The following is a 16,747-nucleotide window of genomic DNA, read 5'->3' on the forward strand; positions in this document are numbered from 1 at the left end:
AGCCCATCCCTTCTGCTCCTCAGTCAGGGACCCTCTTCCCCAGCTGGATGTTCTATGCCCCAGGGATGTGGTTGCCACAGGAACAGCAGCAGCCCCCCAGAGCCCGCCTCTTGGGCCCCTCATCTCGTGTCCACCCGGGCCACAGCCTCCTGCAGCCACACCCAAGGGCGCATCATCATTTGGGACAGTTCTGCCTTGATTCTTTATTGTTTTGGGCCATGCCCCATGGCCTGTGGGATCTTAGTTCCCCAAACAGGGGTTGAACTCGCACCCCCTGCACTGGAAGCCCCGAGTCTTAACCACTGGACTGCCAGGGAGGCCCCAGTTATGCCTTGAAAATCAGTATTTCAGAGTTCACGCTCTGACCCCAGCCCTGTCCCTCCTGGGCTCCCCCATCACTCCCTTGAAGTTGGTCCTTACACCTCCTTTGCCCTTGTCAACTTCTCAGGCCAGGTCACCCTCTCCTCACGCCCTCCTGGTAAAGAAAGCCCCCAAACCTCAGGTCTCGCTCTGTTCCCTTCCCCACGTCCACCAGGGTCACATGTGCCCCCTTTATTGATATGGCCAGCACACCCTGTTAGCCATCCTCTTTCTAGAAACTCTTTGCTCCTAGGCTGCTGTGTCTTCCTGGTTCCCTGCGACCTCTGGATCCTCTGTTCCATCTCACCATGGGCTCCTTTGGCCCTTGCTCTCTCTCACTCCACACCAGTGATTCTTCAGTGCTCACAGACTCAATGCCCTCTTTAAAAAACAAACAAAACACTATTTACTTGTTTATTTTGACCACTCCACACTGCGTGTGGGATCTCAATCCCTGACCAGGGCTTGAATGCAGGCCACAGCAGTGAAAATGCAGACTCCTAACCACTAGCCTGTGCACATGCTAAGTTACTTCAGTTGTGTCTGAGTCTCTGTGACCCCTGGACTGTAGCCCACCAGGCTCCTCTGTCCATGGGATTCTCCAGGCAAGAATACTGGAGTGGGTTGCCATGCCCTCCTCCAGGGGATCTTCCCAACCCAGGGATCGAACCCATGTCTCTTAAGTCTCCTGCATTGGCAGGTGGGTTCTTTACCACTAGCGCCACCTGGGAAGCCCCCCTTAACCACTAGACCACTAGGGAACTCCTTCAATGCCTTCTTTTTTAAAAAAATAAATTTATTTATTTGTGGCTGTGCTGGGTCTTCGTTGCTGCATGGCCTTTCCTCTAGTGGCGAGTGGAGGCTACCCTCTAGCTGAAGTGCACAGGCTTCGCAGTGCCGTGGCCTCTCTTGTGGCGGAGCACGGGCCCTAGGGCGCTTGGGCTCCAGTAGTTGCAGTTCATAGGCTCTGGAGCACAGGATCAATAGTTCTGGTACATGGGCTCAATTACTCTGTAGCATGTGGGATCTTCCTGGATCAGGGATCAAACGTGTCTTCTGCCTTGGCAGGCAGATTCTTTACCACTTAGCCACCAAGGAACCCAATGCCCTGTTTTTATAACAAATATTTGGTAACATCTCTTTTCCGCCCTAATGAAATTCAAAGGTAATACATCAACCTACACACATGATTCAGAACAAGTCAATATAATGCCCTGATTTCAATACAAAGGAGAAAAGGGGAAGTGATTGAAGATAAAACAGTAGGAAAGCAATACCTAAATGCTTGGGCGGGACTGTGCTCCAAGACAGATTGCAGTGGTCAGGTGGCCGAACCTACAGGTAGTGGATACCTTTGCAATTATGAGAAGACAGACTGTTTAATAGAATGATGTCAATACCTGAGGCGTTAAGCTTTGAAATCATTGGCAGATAAGTGTATCTGTACAAATACAAATCACCATGAATGTGAGACTCATCAACGCAGCTGGTCCAAGTGTCCACACCGTGACTCAAAGACCACAGACAGGGCTGCTGTCAGAGACACGATTTCCCCAAATTGTGAACAGTTCTTGGCAAGGTTTCAAATAAAACACCATCCAGCTTTGTTCCTCAATCTAAACAATAGGTAAACATTTCTAAACATTTCTAGAAATGTTGGTTTCTATTCTAGCCATGCCAAAAATATTTTTGTTTTTATGTCCGTGCATGCTCAGTCATGTCCGACTCTTTGCAACCCCATGGACGGTCGCCCACCAGGCTCCTCTGTCCGTAGGATTCTTCAGGTGGGAACACTGGGGTGGATTGCCATTTCCTTCTCCAGGGGATCTTCCTGAGCCAGAGATCGAACCTGAGTCTCCTGTGTTGGCAAGCAGATTCTTTACCAATAGTGCCACCTGGGAAGCCCTGGTTTTTATGTACCAGGGAGTTAAGAGTCAGATAATCATGTACAGGATTTTCCATGTTTAGACTAGGCTGTCTGGTCGACACCTGTCCCCACCCACTGACATCAGGACGCCACACAATCACTGGTCACCAGAGTGCCCCACACCTCACCAAGCACTTTCTGCAAACAACCCTGGGGCCACTCCCTGCCCGGGAACCACCACTCTATACCCCCAGCTTCCCTTCCCAAGTCCTCAACTGCAGATCCCTCCAGGAGGCACCCTCAAACTCAGCTTGCCCAAAATGGAGCTCACGTCCTTACTCCAAAATTGGTCCCCAGGTTCTGTCTTGGTGAACGGCCCCATCACCCCCACCACCGCCACCGCCCGTCTGCAGTGCTGTCCCTGGGGTTTCAGGGTGCCTGGGTTGTATCAGGCACTGAATCGTTTTGTCTTGAGTGAATGACAGCATTGACCCGTGGGGTAGATTTGAAGAGACTTGGCTTCCAGAGAGATTATGGTGGACCCTGGATCTTTGTGTGAGTCGAGTTTGGGTTGCTTTTGGAAAAGGCGTATTATTCATCTGTTTATCCTACACTCCACCCGCATCCCAGCACCTAGCACAGGAGTGAGCATGCGTGCTCAGTAGAGGACAGCTGCTCTTCTCATCATTATCCGCTGGAGGAGGGGGTGGTCTGGAAGGACCTCTCAGCATCTTTCCTGTCTTCAGGCCCCACAGATCTGTATCTGTACTTTGGCAGGGAGCCTAGCCCCTCTCATCTGCCTGGTGGGAGGATAGAGGGCCAGGCCAAGGCAGGTGATTGCCTTTGGGTCTAGAGCCAGGCCAGTGGGTACTTCTTTTCCCAAGTCCGTCCTGAGTCACAGGACCACGAAAGCACACACATGCATGGCACTTGGTCTGTGTCGTAACTCACTCTTAGAACAGCCCTGTGAGGAGCGACCTACAATTATTATCATTATTAATATTATTATAAATACTGTTATTTGGGCCACACTCTGAGGCTTATGGGATCTTAGTCCCTCCACCAGGGATTGAACCCACCCACTTAACACTGAAAGCATGGAGTCCTAACCACTGGCCTGTGAGGGAATTCCTGTGGGGGCCTATGATTATACTTAACCTCACGGGTGAATCCATGGTCTCACAGCTCATCAGTGATGGAGCCAGGATTTGGGGATTTTCCAGGGACCTTGATTTCTACTTTATTTCCACTGTGGTCAGTGAATATTCTCTGTAGGATTTTAATCCTTTGTCATTTGTTGAGACTTGTTTTATGACTCAGCATAGAGTCTATCCTGGTAAATGTTCTACATGCACATGCGTAGAATGTGTGTTTTGCTGTTGGTGGGTGCAATGTTTTGTAAATGGGAATTAGGACCGTAGGTTACTCTTGTCTTCATGTCTTCTATATGCTTACTGACTTTCTGTTTACTGATTCTGTCAATTACTGAGAGAAGAGTGTTGAGATCACTACTTCTGGAGAAATTTTATGTTTCTCTTTTCAGTTCTATCAGGTTTTGCTTTATGAATTTTGAAGCTGTGTAATTAGGTGCATCCATGTTTGGGACAGTTGTGTCTTTTTGATAAATTGACCCTTTTGCTATTATGTAGCTCAGTTGGTAAAGAATCCGCCTGCAATGCAGGAGACCCTGGTTCGATTCCTGGGTCGGGAAGATCCCCTGGAGAAGGGAAAGGCTACCCACTCGAGTATTCTTGGGCTTCCCTTGTGGCTCAGCTGGTAAAGAACCCACCCAATGCAGGAGACCTGGGTTCAATTGCTGGGTTGGGAAGATCCCCTGGAGAAAGGAAAGGCTACCCACTACAGTATTCTGGCCTAGAGAATTGGCCAGAATTGACTATATAGTCCATGGGGTCTCAGAGTCGGACACGACTAAGTGACTTTCACTTTCACTTCCTCTTTATTCCTGATAAATTCCTTGTTTTGGGGTTACCTTTTTTGATATTCATATAGCCATCCCAGGTTTTTTTAAGAAGTATTTATTTGGCTGCACTGCATCTTAGTTGCAGCATGTGGGATCTAGTTCCCTGACCAGGGATTGAACCAGGGCCCCCTGTTCAATCACTGTAGCCTTAGTGATTGGAGTCTTAGCCACTGGACCAACCAGGAGTCTTAGCCACTGGACCAACCAGGGCCATCCCCAACATTTTTAGTGCAGTGTTCCATATTATATCTTTCCGCCATCCTTTCGTTGTCAGCTTACCTACGCTGTTATATTTAAAGTGGTTTTCTTATAGACAGCACGTACTTAGGCCTAGGACCAGGGATTGGCAAACTTTTTTTGAGTATTGGGCCAAATTATAAATATTTCAGGCTTTGCTGGTCATATGGTATCTGTTGCATCTATCTAACCCTGATTATGGTACAAAAGCAGCCTTGATTGAATGAGTGTGGTTGTGTTCCAATTAAACTTTTTTTTTTTTTGGCTGCACAGCAGGGCATGTGGGATCTTAGTTCCCCAACCAGGGATCCAACGCATGCCCCATGCCCCCTACATTGGAAGCTCAGAGTCCTAACCGCTGGATCGCCAGGGAATTCCCCCAATAAAACTTTATGAACACTGACAGTGAAATTTGAATTTTATGTGTCACATGTCATGAGCTGTTACTCTTCCTTCAGTTTGTTCTTAAGCATTTTAAAATGTGAAAGCCATTCTTAGCCTGTGGGCTGCACAGAAACATTAAGTAAGATCTTGCCTGTGGGCCATAGTTTGCCAACCCCAGGCTGAGACCATTTACCTGCAGTATAATTATTGGTATTTATTTGATGTTGTTTAATTGTTAGGTCGTGTATTTTTTCAATCCCATGGACTGTAGCCCGCCAGGCTTCTCTGTCCGTGGGATTTCCCAGGTGGGAATACTAGAGTGGGTTGCCATTTCCTTCTCTAGGAGATCTTCCTGACCCAGGGATCAAACCTGGGTCTCCATGTCTCCTGCATTGCAGGTGGATTCTTCACCACTGAGTCACCTGGAAAGCTCATAAAACCCAGCATTTACTTATAAAAATTAGTTGCATTCATTCAGAAAAAATTCAGACTTTATAAACTTGGTGTAAAATGTTATTTCTAAAACAAGAAATAACTAATAATGTGTGTATGTATGTTGTCTTACTTGGGGCTTATTGAGATTCTTGGATCTGCAAGTTTATAATTTTCACTAAATTTGAGAAATTTTGGACATTACTTTTTCCAATATTTTTTTCTGTTACCCCCTTACTCTCTTCTGTCTCTGGGACTCCCGTCATGGATGTGAGACCACTTGGTGTTATTCCTCAGGCCACTAAGGCTCTGTGTTCATTGTCGGTCATTTTTTTCCCTCTTTGTGTTTCATTTTTTGTGTATGTGTTTCTTTTGAATAGATTCTTTTGCTGTCTTCAAAATCTGTTTTCTGTGCAGTGTCTAATCTGTGTAGATCCTTCCAGTAAAAATTTCCTTTTAGATGTTGTATATTTCATATAGAGATTTCTGTTCTTTTCTTCCATTTCCCTCTGCAACATGTTCATGTTTTTCTTTACATCCTCGATCATTCTGAATGTCTTTGTAATAGCTGTTTAATGTCCTTGCTGCTAATTCCATCATCTCTGCCAATTCTAGTTCGGCTTCCGTTGAGCAACTTTTTCCTAGTTGTGAGTCAGTTTCCTGCACGTTTGTTTATCCGGTATTTTTTTTTAATTGGATGACAGACATTGTGGATTTTATATTGTTTACATTGTTGCATGTATTAAAGAATCTTTGGGTTTGTTGGGTTTTTTTTTTCCCCCGCAAGACAGTTACTTGTGGATTCTTTTGAGTCTTTCCAGGCCTGTTTTTAAGCTCTTTTAGGGTAGGTCTAGCTGTCTATGGGGTCGCATAGAGTCGGACACGACTGAAGCGACTTAGCAGTAGCAGTAGCAGCATAACAACTAATTCTAATGTGTTATCCTTTATCTCTATTGAATGTCTTATGCATTCAAAGAAATCTCTCTACTCTGGTTAGGAGCTCAAAAGATTCCCATCCCTGTATGAGCCCTGGAAATTGTTCTCCCTTTGAACGTTCTTATCTGACCCCTTGGAGTTTTATCCAGTGCATACACAACTGACATTCAGCCAAAGATTCAAAAGAGAAGCTTTGCAGATTACTAGAACGCTGAGCATTCTGCTGCTTCCTCTTGGGCATTCTGTCTCATGAATGCCAGCCATCTCTCGGCCTTCTTGATCTCTGATCTCCATCTCTGCAGCTCAGTGAGTTTGCCAGACTCGGGGTTTTCCTTCCTGGCACGGCCGTCTATAAATTAAGTCCAGCTGGGTAATGGCAAGCAAATCTTACTTCATTGTTTCTCTTCCCTCAGGGATCCTGGTCCTGTAATGCCTGTTGTCCTTTGTCTAAGGTCATTTCCTATACCCTGTCCAGTTTTCTATTAATAGTTCACAGTAAGAGGGTATTTCCAGACCATCTCATTCTCTTGTGTTTCTGACAGTGGAAGTCTCTGGAAAGAAAGTGTTAGTTGCTCAGTTGTGTCCAACTCTTTGTGACACCATGGACTGTAGCCCGCCAGGCTCCTCTGTCCATGGGATTCTCCAGGAAAGAATACTGGAGTGGGTTGCCATGCCCTCCTCCAGGGGATCTTCCCAACCCTGGGGTCAAATCCGGGTCTTCTGCATTGCAGAAGTCTTTACTGTCTGAGCTACCAGGAAGTCTCTGGAAGTAATACTTAAACCCAGGGAAGGGACTTCCCTGGTGGTCCAGTGGCTTCAACTCCGCTCCCAATGGAGGGGGACCTTTGTTCAATCCCTGCTCAGGGAACTATATCCCACATGCTCAGCTAAGACCTGGTGCAGCCAAATAAATAAATAAAAATCTTTTTAAAAATGTAAACCCAGGGATCTGGCTCCAGATTCTATGATCCCAGCCCCTCCCAGCTCTTTGTGATGCCATGTACTGTAGCCCACCAGGCTGCTCTGTCCATGGGATTCTGTGATCCCAGTCAGCAATCAGCCTTCTAGCGTTCTAGATGCTGGGGTCACTGAGGGGGCACCACCAAGGGGTGCATGGCCACAGGGGCGAAGTGGCAGGGGGGCTCCAGCCCGTGGCTCACCCCTCCCACCCCTCAGGTGGGCCTTCACCTTGATCATCATCTCCTCCTACACGGCCAACCTGGCCGCCTTCCTCACCGTGCAGCGCATGGAGGTGCCCGTGGAGTCGGCCGACGACCTGGCAGACCAGACCAACATCGAGTACGGCACCATCCACGCCGGCTCCACCATGACCTTCTTTCAGGTGGGGCCCCCGGGGCCGCCCTGGCTTGGTGTTGGGGTCACCGCCACGCACAGCAGCTTAGGGTAGGGCAGGGCATTCCTCATAAGGTCCCCACAGGGCCTGGAGGAGGAAAGCTGTCCTGTTTGGCCTGGATGGAGGTCTCCCTGAAGCAGGCTGGGCCCTGGAGAGATAATGGGGTGGAGCTTCTGCTTCTCTGGATATACCCTGGGAACACTGGGAAGACAGGGCTGGGTGTTAAGCTGCGCCAAGACCCAAGGGTGGGAGAGAGAAAAAGGGTTGGAAAACAGGTCATGCCCCCTCCTTCCCAAGCCTTCAGTCCTCGGGTTCCTCGCTGGGCTGGTGGGTGTGGGGATGGTTTGGACCTAGCCTTGAATAGTCAGTCTGTCTGTCTGTCTTGTCTCTCTCTGTCCTTGGCTCTGTCTTCCTCTGGTCTCCTCACTCTCTCCGCTTGAGGGAGACCTCCTGGAGGGCAGAGGGCTCGGGGAAAGGCAGGAGTGGAAAGACCCTCACCCGTGCTCCCTCCTCGTGCTCCCCTCCCCGTGCTCCCTCCCCGTGCTCCCCTTGCCCAGAATTCACGATACCAGACGTACCAGCGGATGTGGAACTACATGCAGTCGAAGCAGCCCAGCGTGTTTGTCAAGAGCACAGAGGAGGGCATCGCCCGCGTCCTCAACTCCCGCTACGCCTTCCTGCTCGAGTCCACCATGAACGAGTACCACCGGCGCCTCAACTGCAACCTCACCCAGATCGGGGGCCTCCTCGACACCAAGGGCTACGGCATCGGCATGCCGCTGGGTATGGCAGCCCTGGGTCCCCGGGCGGCCGGAGCCAAGCCGCAAGTGTGAGCAGGCCACAGGGAGGGCCAGACCCTCCCTGAGTGGCAGCCCTGGGGCCCTGGGTGGCTGGAGCCAAGCCACAAGTGTGAGCAGGCCACAGGGTGGGCCAGACCCTCCCTGAGCAGGCTGGGTGTGCTCTGTGTAGCCTCCTGCCTGTGTGGCCTTGGGCAGGTGTCGCCACCTTCCTGAGCCTCTGTGCCCTCCACCAGGATAAACAGGCCTAGGAGCCATCCACTCCAGCCCTGCAGAGCAGCTGGGAGAACCCTGTGAGGCTCGCCACCTTCTCCCATTGCCCCAGGGCCCCTCCAGGGGGGAGGGTATGGTTTTGCTGACTTCACATTCTCTGCACCAAACCCACAGCCTGGCCCAGCGCAGGTGCTCAGGAAATGACAATGGATGTTGTTGGATGGGTGGAAGGGAGGGAGGAAGAATGATGGATGGATCTGCCAGGGAGACCTGGACGAGTTTTTCCAGGGCTGGTGCTGGAAACTCACCACTGATTCTGTCACCCAATTTTGGCTTTTAAACCTGCCTATATTCTGATGATTGCTGCATTACTCACCTGTGACTACATAACAAATGAGCCCAAATTTTAGCAGCTTTGCAGTAGGGTCAGTGCTGTTATCGGGGAAACTGTGGTGCCTGGTGCTCTGAGAGACAGGATCCGGAGTCACACCAACGTGGATTACAATCCCAGCTTCCTCCCTGACTCAGGCGACAATGTCATCTGCCTCCTTCAGATAACGAGGGTGGTAATACCTACCTTGGGCTTCCCTGGTGGCTCAGCGGTAAAGAATCCACCTGCCAATGCAGGAGATGTGGGTTCAGTCCCTGAGTGGGGAAGATGCCCTGGAGAAGGAAATGGCAACCCACTCCAGTATTCTTGCCGGGAAAATCCCTTGGACAGGGGAGCCTGGGGGGTTACAGTCCATGGGGTCGCAAAGGGTCAGACACAACTTAGGGACTGAACAGCAACAGTACGTGCCTCACAGGATCACTGTGAGACCTGAATACATTTCTGTAGACCAAGGGTCTAGCACATAGTAGGTGTCTGCTAAATACCCATCACCACACTTGCCCTAGTTTCTGGCACCTGGAATCATCATAGTGGGGACTCCCCTGGTGGTCCAGTGGTTAAGACTTCACCTTCCAATGCAGGGGGCGCAGGTTTGATCCCTGGTTGGGAAGCTAAGATGCCTTACAGTCCAAAAACCAAAACATAAAACAGAAGCAATATTGTAACAAATTCAATAGAGACCTTAAAAGTGGTCCACAGAAAAAAAATATTTTTTTTAAAAAGAATTACCATAATTAGTTCAGGGTAGGATGTGGATGGGACCCAAGGATAGTTTAAGGGAAGGATCTGAGGCAGGGAGGAGAGAGGTGGTTCAGGTCTGGGGCCATGCAGAGGAGAGGTGTGACTGGGCATGTGGCAGGTCTGATGCCCTACTGTGTGCCAGGACTGTGCTGGGTACTCAGAGGCCACAGCAGGGAGCTAGCTGCTGAGCCCCCACCTCAGCTGTCTACTGGGGCGAAGATGGCAGACAGACAGTTAACACATAGCCTTATAAGGTGACATCATGTGGTCACTACTGCTCTGAAGTAAATTAGCGGAAGAGATGGACAGGGAGTGGGGTGCTTGTTGTCATCTTTTTTTATCTGGCTGCACCACATAGCTTGCCGTATCTTAGTTCACCAACCAGGGATTGAACCCAGGCCCCCCGTAGTGAAAGCACAGAGCCCTAACCACCAGACTGCTGGGGAAGTCCCTGGCATTTTAAACAGAGTTAGAGAAGACCTTTCTGAGGCACCATGTGAGCTGCACCTTGAGTGAAGTAAGGAAACGAACATTCCAGGCAGAAGCAAAAGTCCTGAGGGAGCCCCAGGTGGCAGGACCGGTGAATGCAGGATCTTGTTGAACCTGTGAACATCTTTTTTTTTCTAGCTGCAAACAGAAGTCATTGGAGAGTTTTAAGCACCAGAGAGGTGTGATCTATGACTGTGTTTCTGAAATTGTCTCTCTGGCTGCTGTGTTGAGAAGAGCTTCAGTGAGGAGTGAGGGAGGGGGCCACAAGGAAGGGAGTGGTGTTGTTCAGTCGCTCAGTTGTGTCTGACTCTTTGTAATCCCACGGACTGCAGCATGCCAGGCTTCACTGTCCTTCACTATCTCCCAGAGTCTACTCAAACTCATGTCCATTGAGTTGATGATGCCATCCAACCATCTCATCCTCTGTCCCCCGCTTCTCCTCCTCCCTTCAGTCTTTCTCAGCATCAGGGTCTTTTCCAATGAGTCAGCTCTTTGCATCAGGTGGCCAAAGTATTGGAGCTGCAGCTTCAGCATCAGTTTTTCCAATTCAGGGTTGATTTCCTTTAGGATTGACTGGTTTGATCTCCTTGCTGTCCTGAGAGGGGGAAATGGTGACAAATGTGACAGGTCGGGGGCTTGGCCCAGAGGTGGTTAAGGGGAGATGGTGAGCAGTAGTCAGATAGAGGGTGGACAGGGAAGATGCTGGGCACACGGCAGAGCCGGGAAGAGAGGAGCTGGGCCTTGGGGGGCAGGGCTCCAGTGTCCCAATGACCTGCCCCTGCCATGTGCCTGGTCCAGGCTCCCCGTTCCGGGATGAGATCACGCTGGCCATCCTTCAGCTTCAGGAGAACAACCGGCTGGAGATCCTGAAGCGCAAGTGGTGGGAGGGGGGCCGCTGCCCCAAGGAGGAGGACCACCGAGCCAAAGGTCAGCTGCCCCCGCGCACCCTGCCCTTCCTGGAGGCCCCTCACTGGCCCCTTCCTCCCCCACCCACAAGGCCCGACCCCTGGCTCTCCCCTTCCACCCCCAGGCTTGGGCATGGAGAACATTGGGGGCATTTTTGTCGTGCTCATCTGTGGCCTCATCATCGCTGTCTTCGTGGCGGTCATGGAGTTCATATGGTCCACACGGAGGTCGGCAGAGTCAGAAGAGGTAAGGAGGCTAATGAAGGGTATGCGGGGGAAAAGCGGGACCTCGGGGGTGGTGGGGGGTCGTGAAGACTGTGGCATTGGGAGCCATTCCTGGAAGAATGCGGGGGAAGGGGTGGGAGCCAGGGAGGGGAGAGACGATCCTCCAGGGGTCCCAGAGCTCCAGAAAGAGGTGAGGGCAGGGACTTCGCTGGTGGTCCAGTGGTTAGGACTTGGTGGTCTCAAGGCAGAGGGTCCCGGTTCAATCCCTGGTCGGGGAACTAAGATCCCACAAGCTGCAGGGCAGCGAAACTTTAAAAAAAGAGGAGAGGGCAGAAGGAAGACGAGAGAGAGGGTCCACGGACATGAGGACAGGTAGAGCGGGAAGAGGGCGCCGGCAGCCGTGAGGATGCGGGGGAAGGAGCGAGAAGGGGCACCGAGAGAAGGCTGGGGAGAGAACGAGGTGGTGGATAAGGAAGAAATAGCAGGAGAGACAACGGGGCAAGGAGAATGCAGCTGTATGCGGCAGCAAGGAAGCCGGCGTGCTGGCCGCTCTCACGCCCTGTGCCGGCGCGGCCTGCCCACCCACACTCCACCGCTGACCCGGCGGCCCTCCCCCTCGCTCCTCCCTCCGCGATTCCCACCTTGCGCGCCCTCTGCCAGCCTCCAGCCCCGCCTCCACCTCCCGCTGTGAGCCCTTGACCTTGCTTCTGCTCGCCTGAGAAAAGCAGAGGAGTCCGAGAGCCTGCCAGCCCTCACCTCCACATCCCGCCACCCGTCTGCCCTCTCCACTCGCCCCATTAGTTATTCCAAATGAGCATCCACCTCCTCGCTAACACTCCCTCCACCTGTGCCCGGTACCCTCTCGCCTTCCCAAGGACATGCCTCAGCTTTCCTTCCCTCCAGCATCATCAGTTTTCCTCTCTCTATCGGATCAAGCCAGGTGTCAGACAGATACACTATCCTTTCTCCCATCTTCAAGGAATCCTCTCTCTCGACTCAGATTCCCCTCCTGGTCACCAGCCCATTCCTCCCCTTCTGTGGTAGCCTTGACAGGGTGTTTCCAGTTTCTGTCCTTCCATTCATTCTTGGACACACTCCCATCCACCTTCTGTCCCCGCCCCTCTGCTGAAGCCAGTCTCGCCATCCACAACCTTCACATCTGAAATCCGGTGCCTGAGTCTCCAGCCTCATCACTGTGAGGTAGCCCAGGGCTCCCACACAGCTGGTCACCACCTCCTCAGCCCTCTCTGGTCTGCTCCTGTCTCATCTTCCTCCTACCTCTCTGACATTCTCGTTGGGGGGCCCTAGGGCTCGGGCCTTGGACTTCTCTTCCTCACCTCCCTCGGTGATCTCTTCCAGCCAAATGGTTTGCAAGACCGTATGCTGATGACTCCTGCATTATTCATCCGTTGCCACGTAACAAGCTATCCCCCGTTTTAGCAACTTCCAACAACAAACTGATACCAGTTCATAGTTTCCATAGGTCAGGAATCTGGAGCAGCTTAACTGGGTGGTCCTGGCAGCTCAGTGTCTCTGCTAAGGTCACGTGCATGATTTCATGGGGAGTTGCTGTTGTCTGGGGGCTTCCCAGGTGCTGCTAGTGGTAAAGAACCTGCCTGCCAATCCAGGATATGTAAGAGATGCAGGTTCACTTCCTGGGTCAGGAAGATCCCCTGGAGGAGGGGGCATGGCAATCCACTCCAGTATTCTTGCCTGGAGAATCCCATGAACAGAGGAGCCTGGCGGCTACAGGTCCATAGGGTCGCAAAGAGTCGGACACAACTGAAGTGACTTAGCACGCACGCACAGAGGCCCCAGTGGGGCTAGAGGATCTGTTTCTAGGATGGCTCCCTGTCTCACAGTGTACTTGGGGTTTTAATTTATGGGAGTGACTGGGTGATGATTTGGAGACGCCAGTGCCAGGGAAAGAAGAATTTAGTACTTATATCACCTAACAGAAGCCCATGCTCCCCCCACCACCACCGCCATTGGGGCCACAAGGAAAGCGCCACCTTTAGTCAGGAAGCAGAAGAAGGGAAAGAGAAGCCTAGGGCAGAGGCTTTATTGGGAAAGGCAAGGCAAGTGGGGAAATGGCTTAGTACTCGGCCATGTGAACGCTGTTAGCAGGCTCTGGGCTAGAGGGGTGGTCTCTACTTGTCTGGTACCTGCCCTGGGTTGTTTTAGGGTTTGGTGTGTGAGTCAAATAAAGGGGGAGTATAGATTCAGAACTGGTTGGGTTTTCGTATGAAAGGCAGGTTCCCAACTCTTTGCTGTCCCTAAGAATCGGCTAGCTCTGGGAGGGTGGTCTCTCCCTGGCTAGCAAGATGTTTAAGATGTCAAAACATCCTGAGATAGAATAAAAATACACTCATTCACATGGCAGTGGGCAGGAGGCCTCAGTTCCTCACTCAGAGACTTCTCCATAGGGCTGTTTGAGTGTTCTCAGGCTGTGGCAGCCGACTTGTCCCAGAGCGAGGGATCCAAGAGAGAGCCAAAATGTCAGCCGACCTAGCCTTATTCTGTGGATCACACAGTGGCCTTCCTACAAAGGCAAAGGGGATTACACAAAGGTGTGAACTCCCCGGGGGCAGGATCTTGGAGGCTGACTGCCATAACCCCCAGGTGTGTATCCCTTCCAGGGACCTCTCCCTGAACCCACAGTTTGTAAATTCAGCTCCCTGTATCTGCACCTCCACGCGGATGTCCACCAGGTGGTGCGTGATGTCATGTGGCCAGCACGGAGCTCCTGCCCACCCACCAGGCAACACTGTCATCGCTGGGACCAAAACGTGTAGAGTCACCCTTCACCCCTCCCTCTTCCTCACGCCCTCTACCTGATCTCAGCAAAAACTGTGGGCTCTACCTTTGAAACACACCCAGAATTCAAACTCTTCTCACCTCCTTGGCCACCACCACACTGGTCCAGTCACTGCCATCTCTTGCCTGGTGATCAGAGTGGTTTCTTAGGGGCCTCCCTGCTCTTGCCCTTGGCCTCCCTACAGTCTTCTCAGCACAGCTTCAGAGTGATCTGGTGAAAGCACAGCAGTCCTGTATCTAAAACTCTTCTGACTCAGTTGTTCAGTCACTCAGTCGTGTCTGACTCTTTGGGACCCCATGGACTGCACCACGCCAGGGTTGCCTGTCCTTCACCATCTCCTGGAGCTTGCTCAAACTCATTCCGTTGAGTCAATGATGCCATCCAACCATCTCGTCCTCTGTCATCCCCTTCTCCTACCTTCAATCTTTCCCAGCATCAGGGTCTTTTCCAGTGAGTCGGCTCATCTGACTCAGAGTAAAAGCCAAATGCTTACTGTGGACTCTGGGCCTTAAACGAGCCAGCCCCCATTGCTCCTCTGACCTTATCTCCTGCCATGCCCCCTTGCCCACCCCACCCCAACCACCCTGACCTGCTCCAGGTTCTTCCAGCACCTCCTCACCTGTATCCAGCTGAACTGTCTGCCCTCCCTCCTACCGGGTCCCATGCAGCTCATCCCCGCCCTGCCTTTGTCTACTTGCAAGTCCTCTTCTCAACGAGTCTCCCCTAAAGTCTCATCTCAACGTTCCACCTTGCTCCCCACCCACGCCCCTATCTCTCTTCCGAATTTAATTTTTCTCCAAAGCACTCATCACCGTCGAACATACTGTGTCTTTAGGTTTTGTCTCTGCATGCTGGACTATAACCTCCAGGAGGGCAGGGGCTTCCACCTGTTCTCTGCTGTGGCCCTAATGCTCCCAGACGGTGCCTGGGACACTGTAGGTGGTCTGCCTGTACGTTGTGAAAGTGTTAGTCACTCAGTTGTGCCTGACTCTTTGCGACCCCATGGGCTGCAGCTCTCCAGGTTCCTCTGTCTGTGGGATTTTCTAGGCAAGAGTACTGGAGTAAGTAGCCATTGCCTTCTCCAGGGGATCTTCCGCACCCAGGGATCAAACCTGGGTCTCCTGCTATGCAGGCAGATTCTTTACCATCTGAGCCACCAGTAGGTGGTCAGTACCGAGCACAGGAATCAGTGACAGAGGATGGAGAACAAGTAGGAGGGAAGGACTAGAAGCAGTTAGAAACTTCCGAGTGAAAAGACAAGAGGCGAGATAGGAGGAGGAGAGGAGCATGGCTCAGAGGTGAAGGGCCGATTTAAGAACAAATCCAGAGAATAAGGGAGACGGGAGAGAGAAGTGGAGGACAGACAGGAGTTGAGAGGCGAGAAGGAAGAGCACGGGGAGAGAAGGGACCTGCGAGGGAAGAGCCTAGGAAGCGAGGAGAGGATGGAAGGAAGGGAGAGGACGAGAGCGCAGGTGGGAAAGAGGAAGAGAGGTGAACACAGCGGTGGGGCGGGGAGAGCAGGAGGATGTGAAGAGCGTGGCCTGGAGGACCAGAGGCGTGGAGAGGGAGGAGGCGCGGCGGCAGGGAGGGCGCAGACCATGACCGCCGCCTCGCGCCGCCCCCAGGTGTCGGTGTGCCAGGAGATGCTGCAGGAGCTGCGGCACGCCGTGTCCTGCCGCAAGACGTCGCGTTCCCGCCGGCGCCGGCGGCCCGGCGGCCCCAGCCGGGCCCTGCTGTCGCTGCGCGCCGTCCGCGAGATGCGCCTTAGCAACGGCAAGCTCTACTCTGCTGGCGCGGATGCGGGCAGCGCGCACGGGGGCCCCCAGCGCCTCCTGGACGATCCGGGGCCGCCAGGCGGGGCTCGGCCCCCCGCCCCCACGCCCTGCACCCACGTGCGCGTCTGCCAGGAGTGCCGGCGCATCCAGGCACTGCGGGCGTCCGGGGCCGGCGCGCCCCCGCGTGGCCTGGGCGCCCCCGCCGAAGCCACCAGCCCGCCCCGGCCCCGCCCCGCCGGCCCCCGCGAGCTGGCCGAGCACGAGTGACCACGGGAGGGCGCCCGGACTGATGCAGGGGCCGGGCTCGCCCCAGGCCCCGGTCGCCCTCGCTTCCCCAGTGGGCGAGGGACGAGACTTGCGCCCGCCGCGCACCGGACGCCGCGATTTTGCCTTCGGTTCCCGGTGAAGTCCGAGGCTCGGTTCCAGAGCCTGCCTGCGCCCCCTAGTGGACTCGCCGGAGGGAGCCGCGGACGCCCGCACTCCGCCCCCGACTGCGGACAAAGACGAGCGCAGGGACCGAGAACTCCGGGGGCCGGGACTGCAGGGGTCGTTCCCGGAAGCAGAAAGCAGTCCGCGGGGAGAACCCCATCCTGGGACTTCTCAGGCTCCCCAAGACTTGACGCAGCCCTCCCCACTTCTGGAGAAGTGGGAAGCCTCTGGGCAGATGGGTGTCCCCTGGCGCCCCTCGACTCTTCTCTTTCTCTCTTTTTTTTGGGGAGAAACCTCCGAATTTCTATGAGACCCCCACAGGGAGGGGGTCAGTTGGGCCTCCATCCCTCCCCCTGCCACAGCCCAGTCCCTGTTGGAATAAAAAAAAGAACAAAACCCCAAAGCTGGGGATA

The 16,747-nt window shown here is 52.9% G+C and overlaps 1 protein-coding gene across 3 annotated transcripts in view; it reads left to right on the forward strand.

The window, feature by feature from the left end:
* Window positions 1–16,747, forward strand: part of GRIK5 (glutamate ionotropic receptor kainate type subunit 5) — a 63,444-nt gene extending 46,697 nt beyond the window's left edge. For 2 of the 3 annotated variants that reach the window (XM_024978413.2, XM_024978414.2), the window contains exons 16-20: window positions 7,374–7,539; window positions 8,109–8,334; window positions 10,981–11,109; window positions 11,213–11,334; window positions 15,756–16,747. In XM_024978413.2, the coding sequence (XP_024834181.1) occupies window positions 7,374–7,539; window positions 8,109–8,334; window positions 10,981–11,109; window positions 11,213–11,334; window positions 15,756–16,172 (1,060 nt within the window). In that variant the 3' untranslated portion in view covers window positions 16,173–16,747. The remainder of the gene's footprint in view (window positions 1–7,373; window positions 7,540–8,108; window positions 8,335–10,980; window positions 11,110–11,212; window positions 11,335–15,755) is intronic. The other variant, NM_001046424.1, reaches the window with a different exon arrangement.

The sequence above is a fragment of the Bos taurus genome, chromosome 18 (genome assembly GCF_002263795.3).
Source record: "Bos taurus isolate L1 Dominette 01449 registration number 42190680 breed Hereford chromosome 18, ARS-UCD2.0, whole genome shotgun sequence".
NCBI classification, from domain to species: Eukaryota; Metazoa; Chordata; class Mammalia; order Artiodactyla; family Bovidae; genus Bos; species Bos taurus.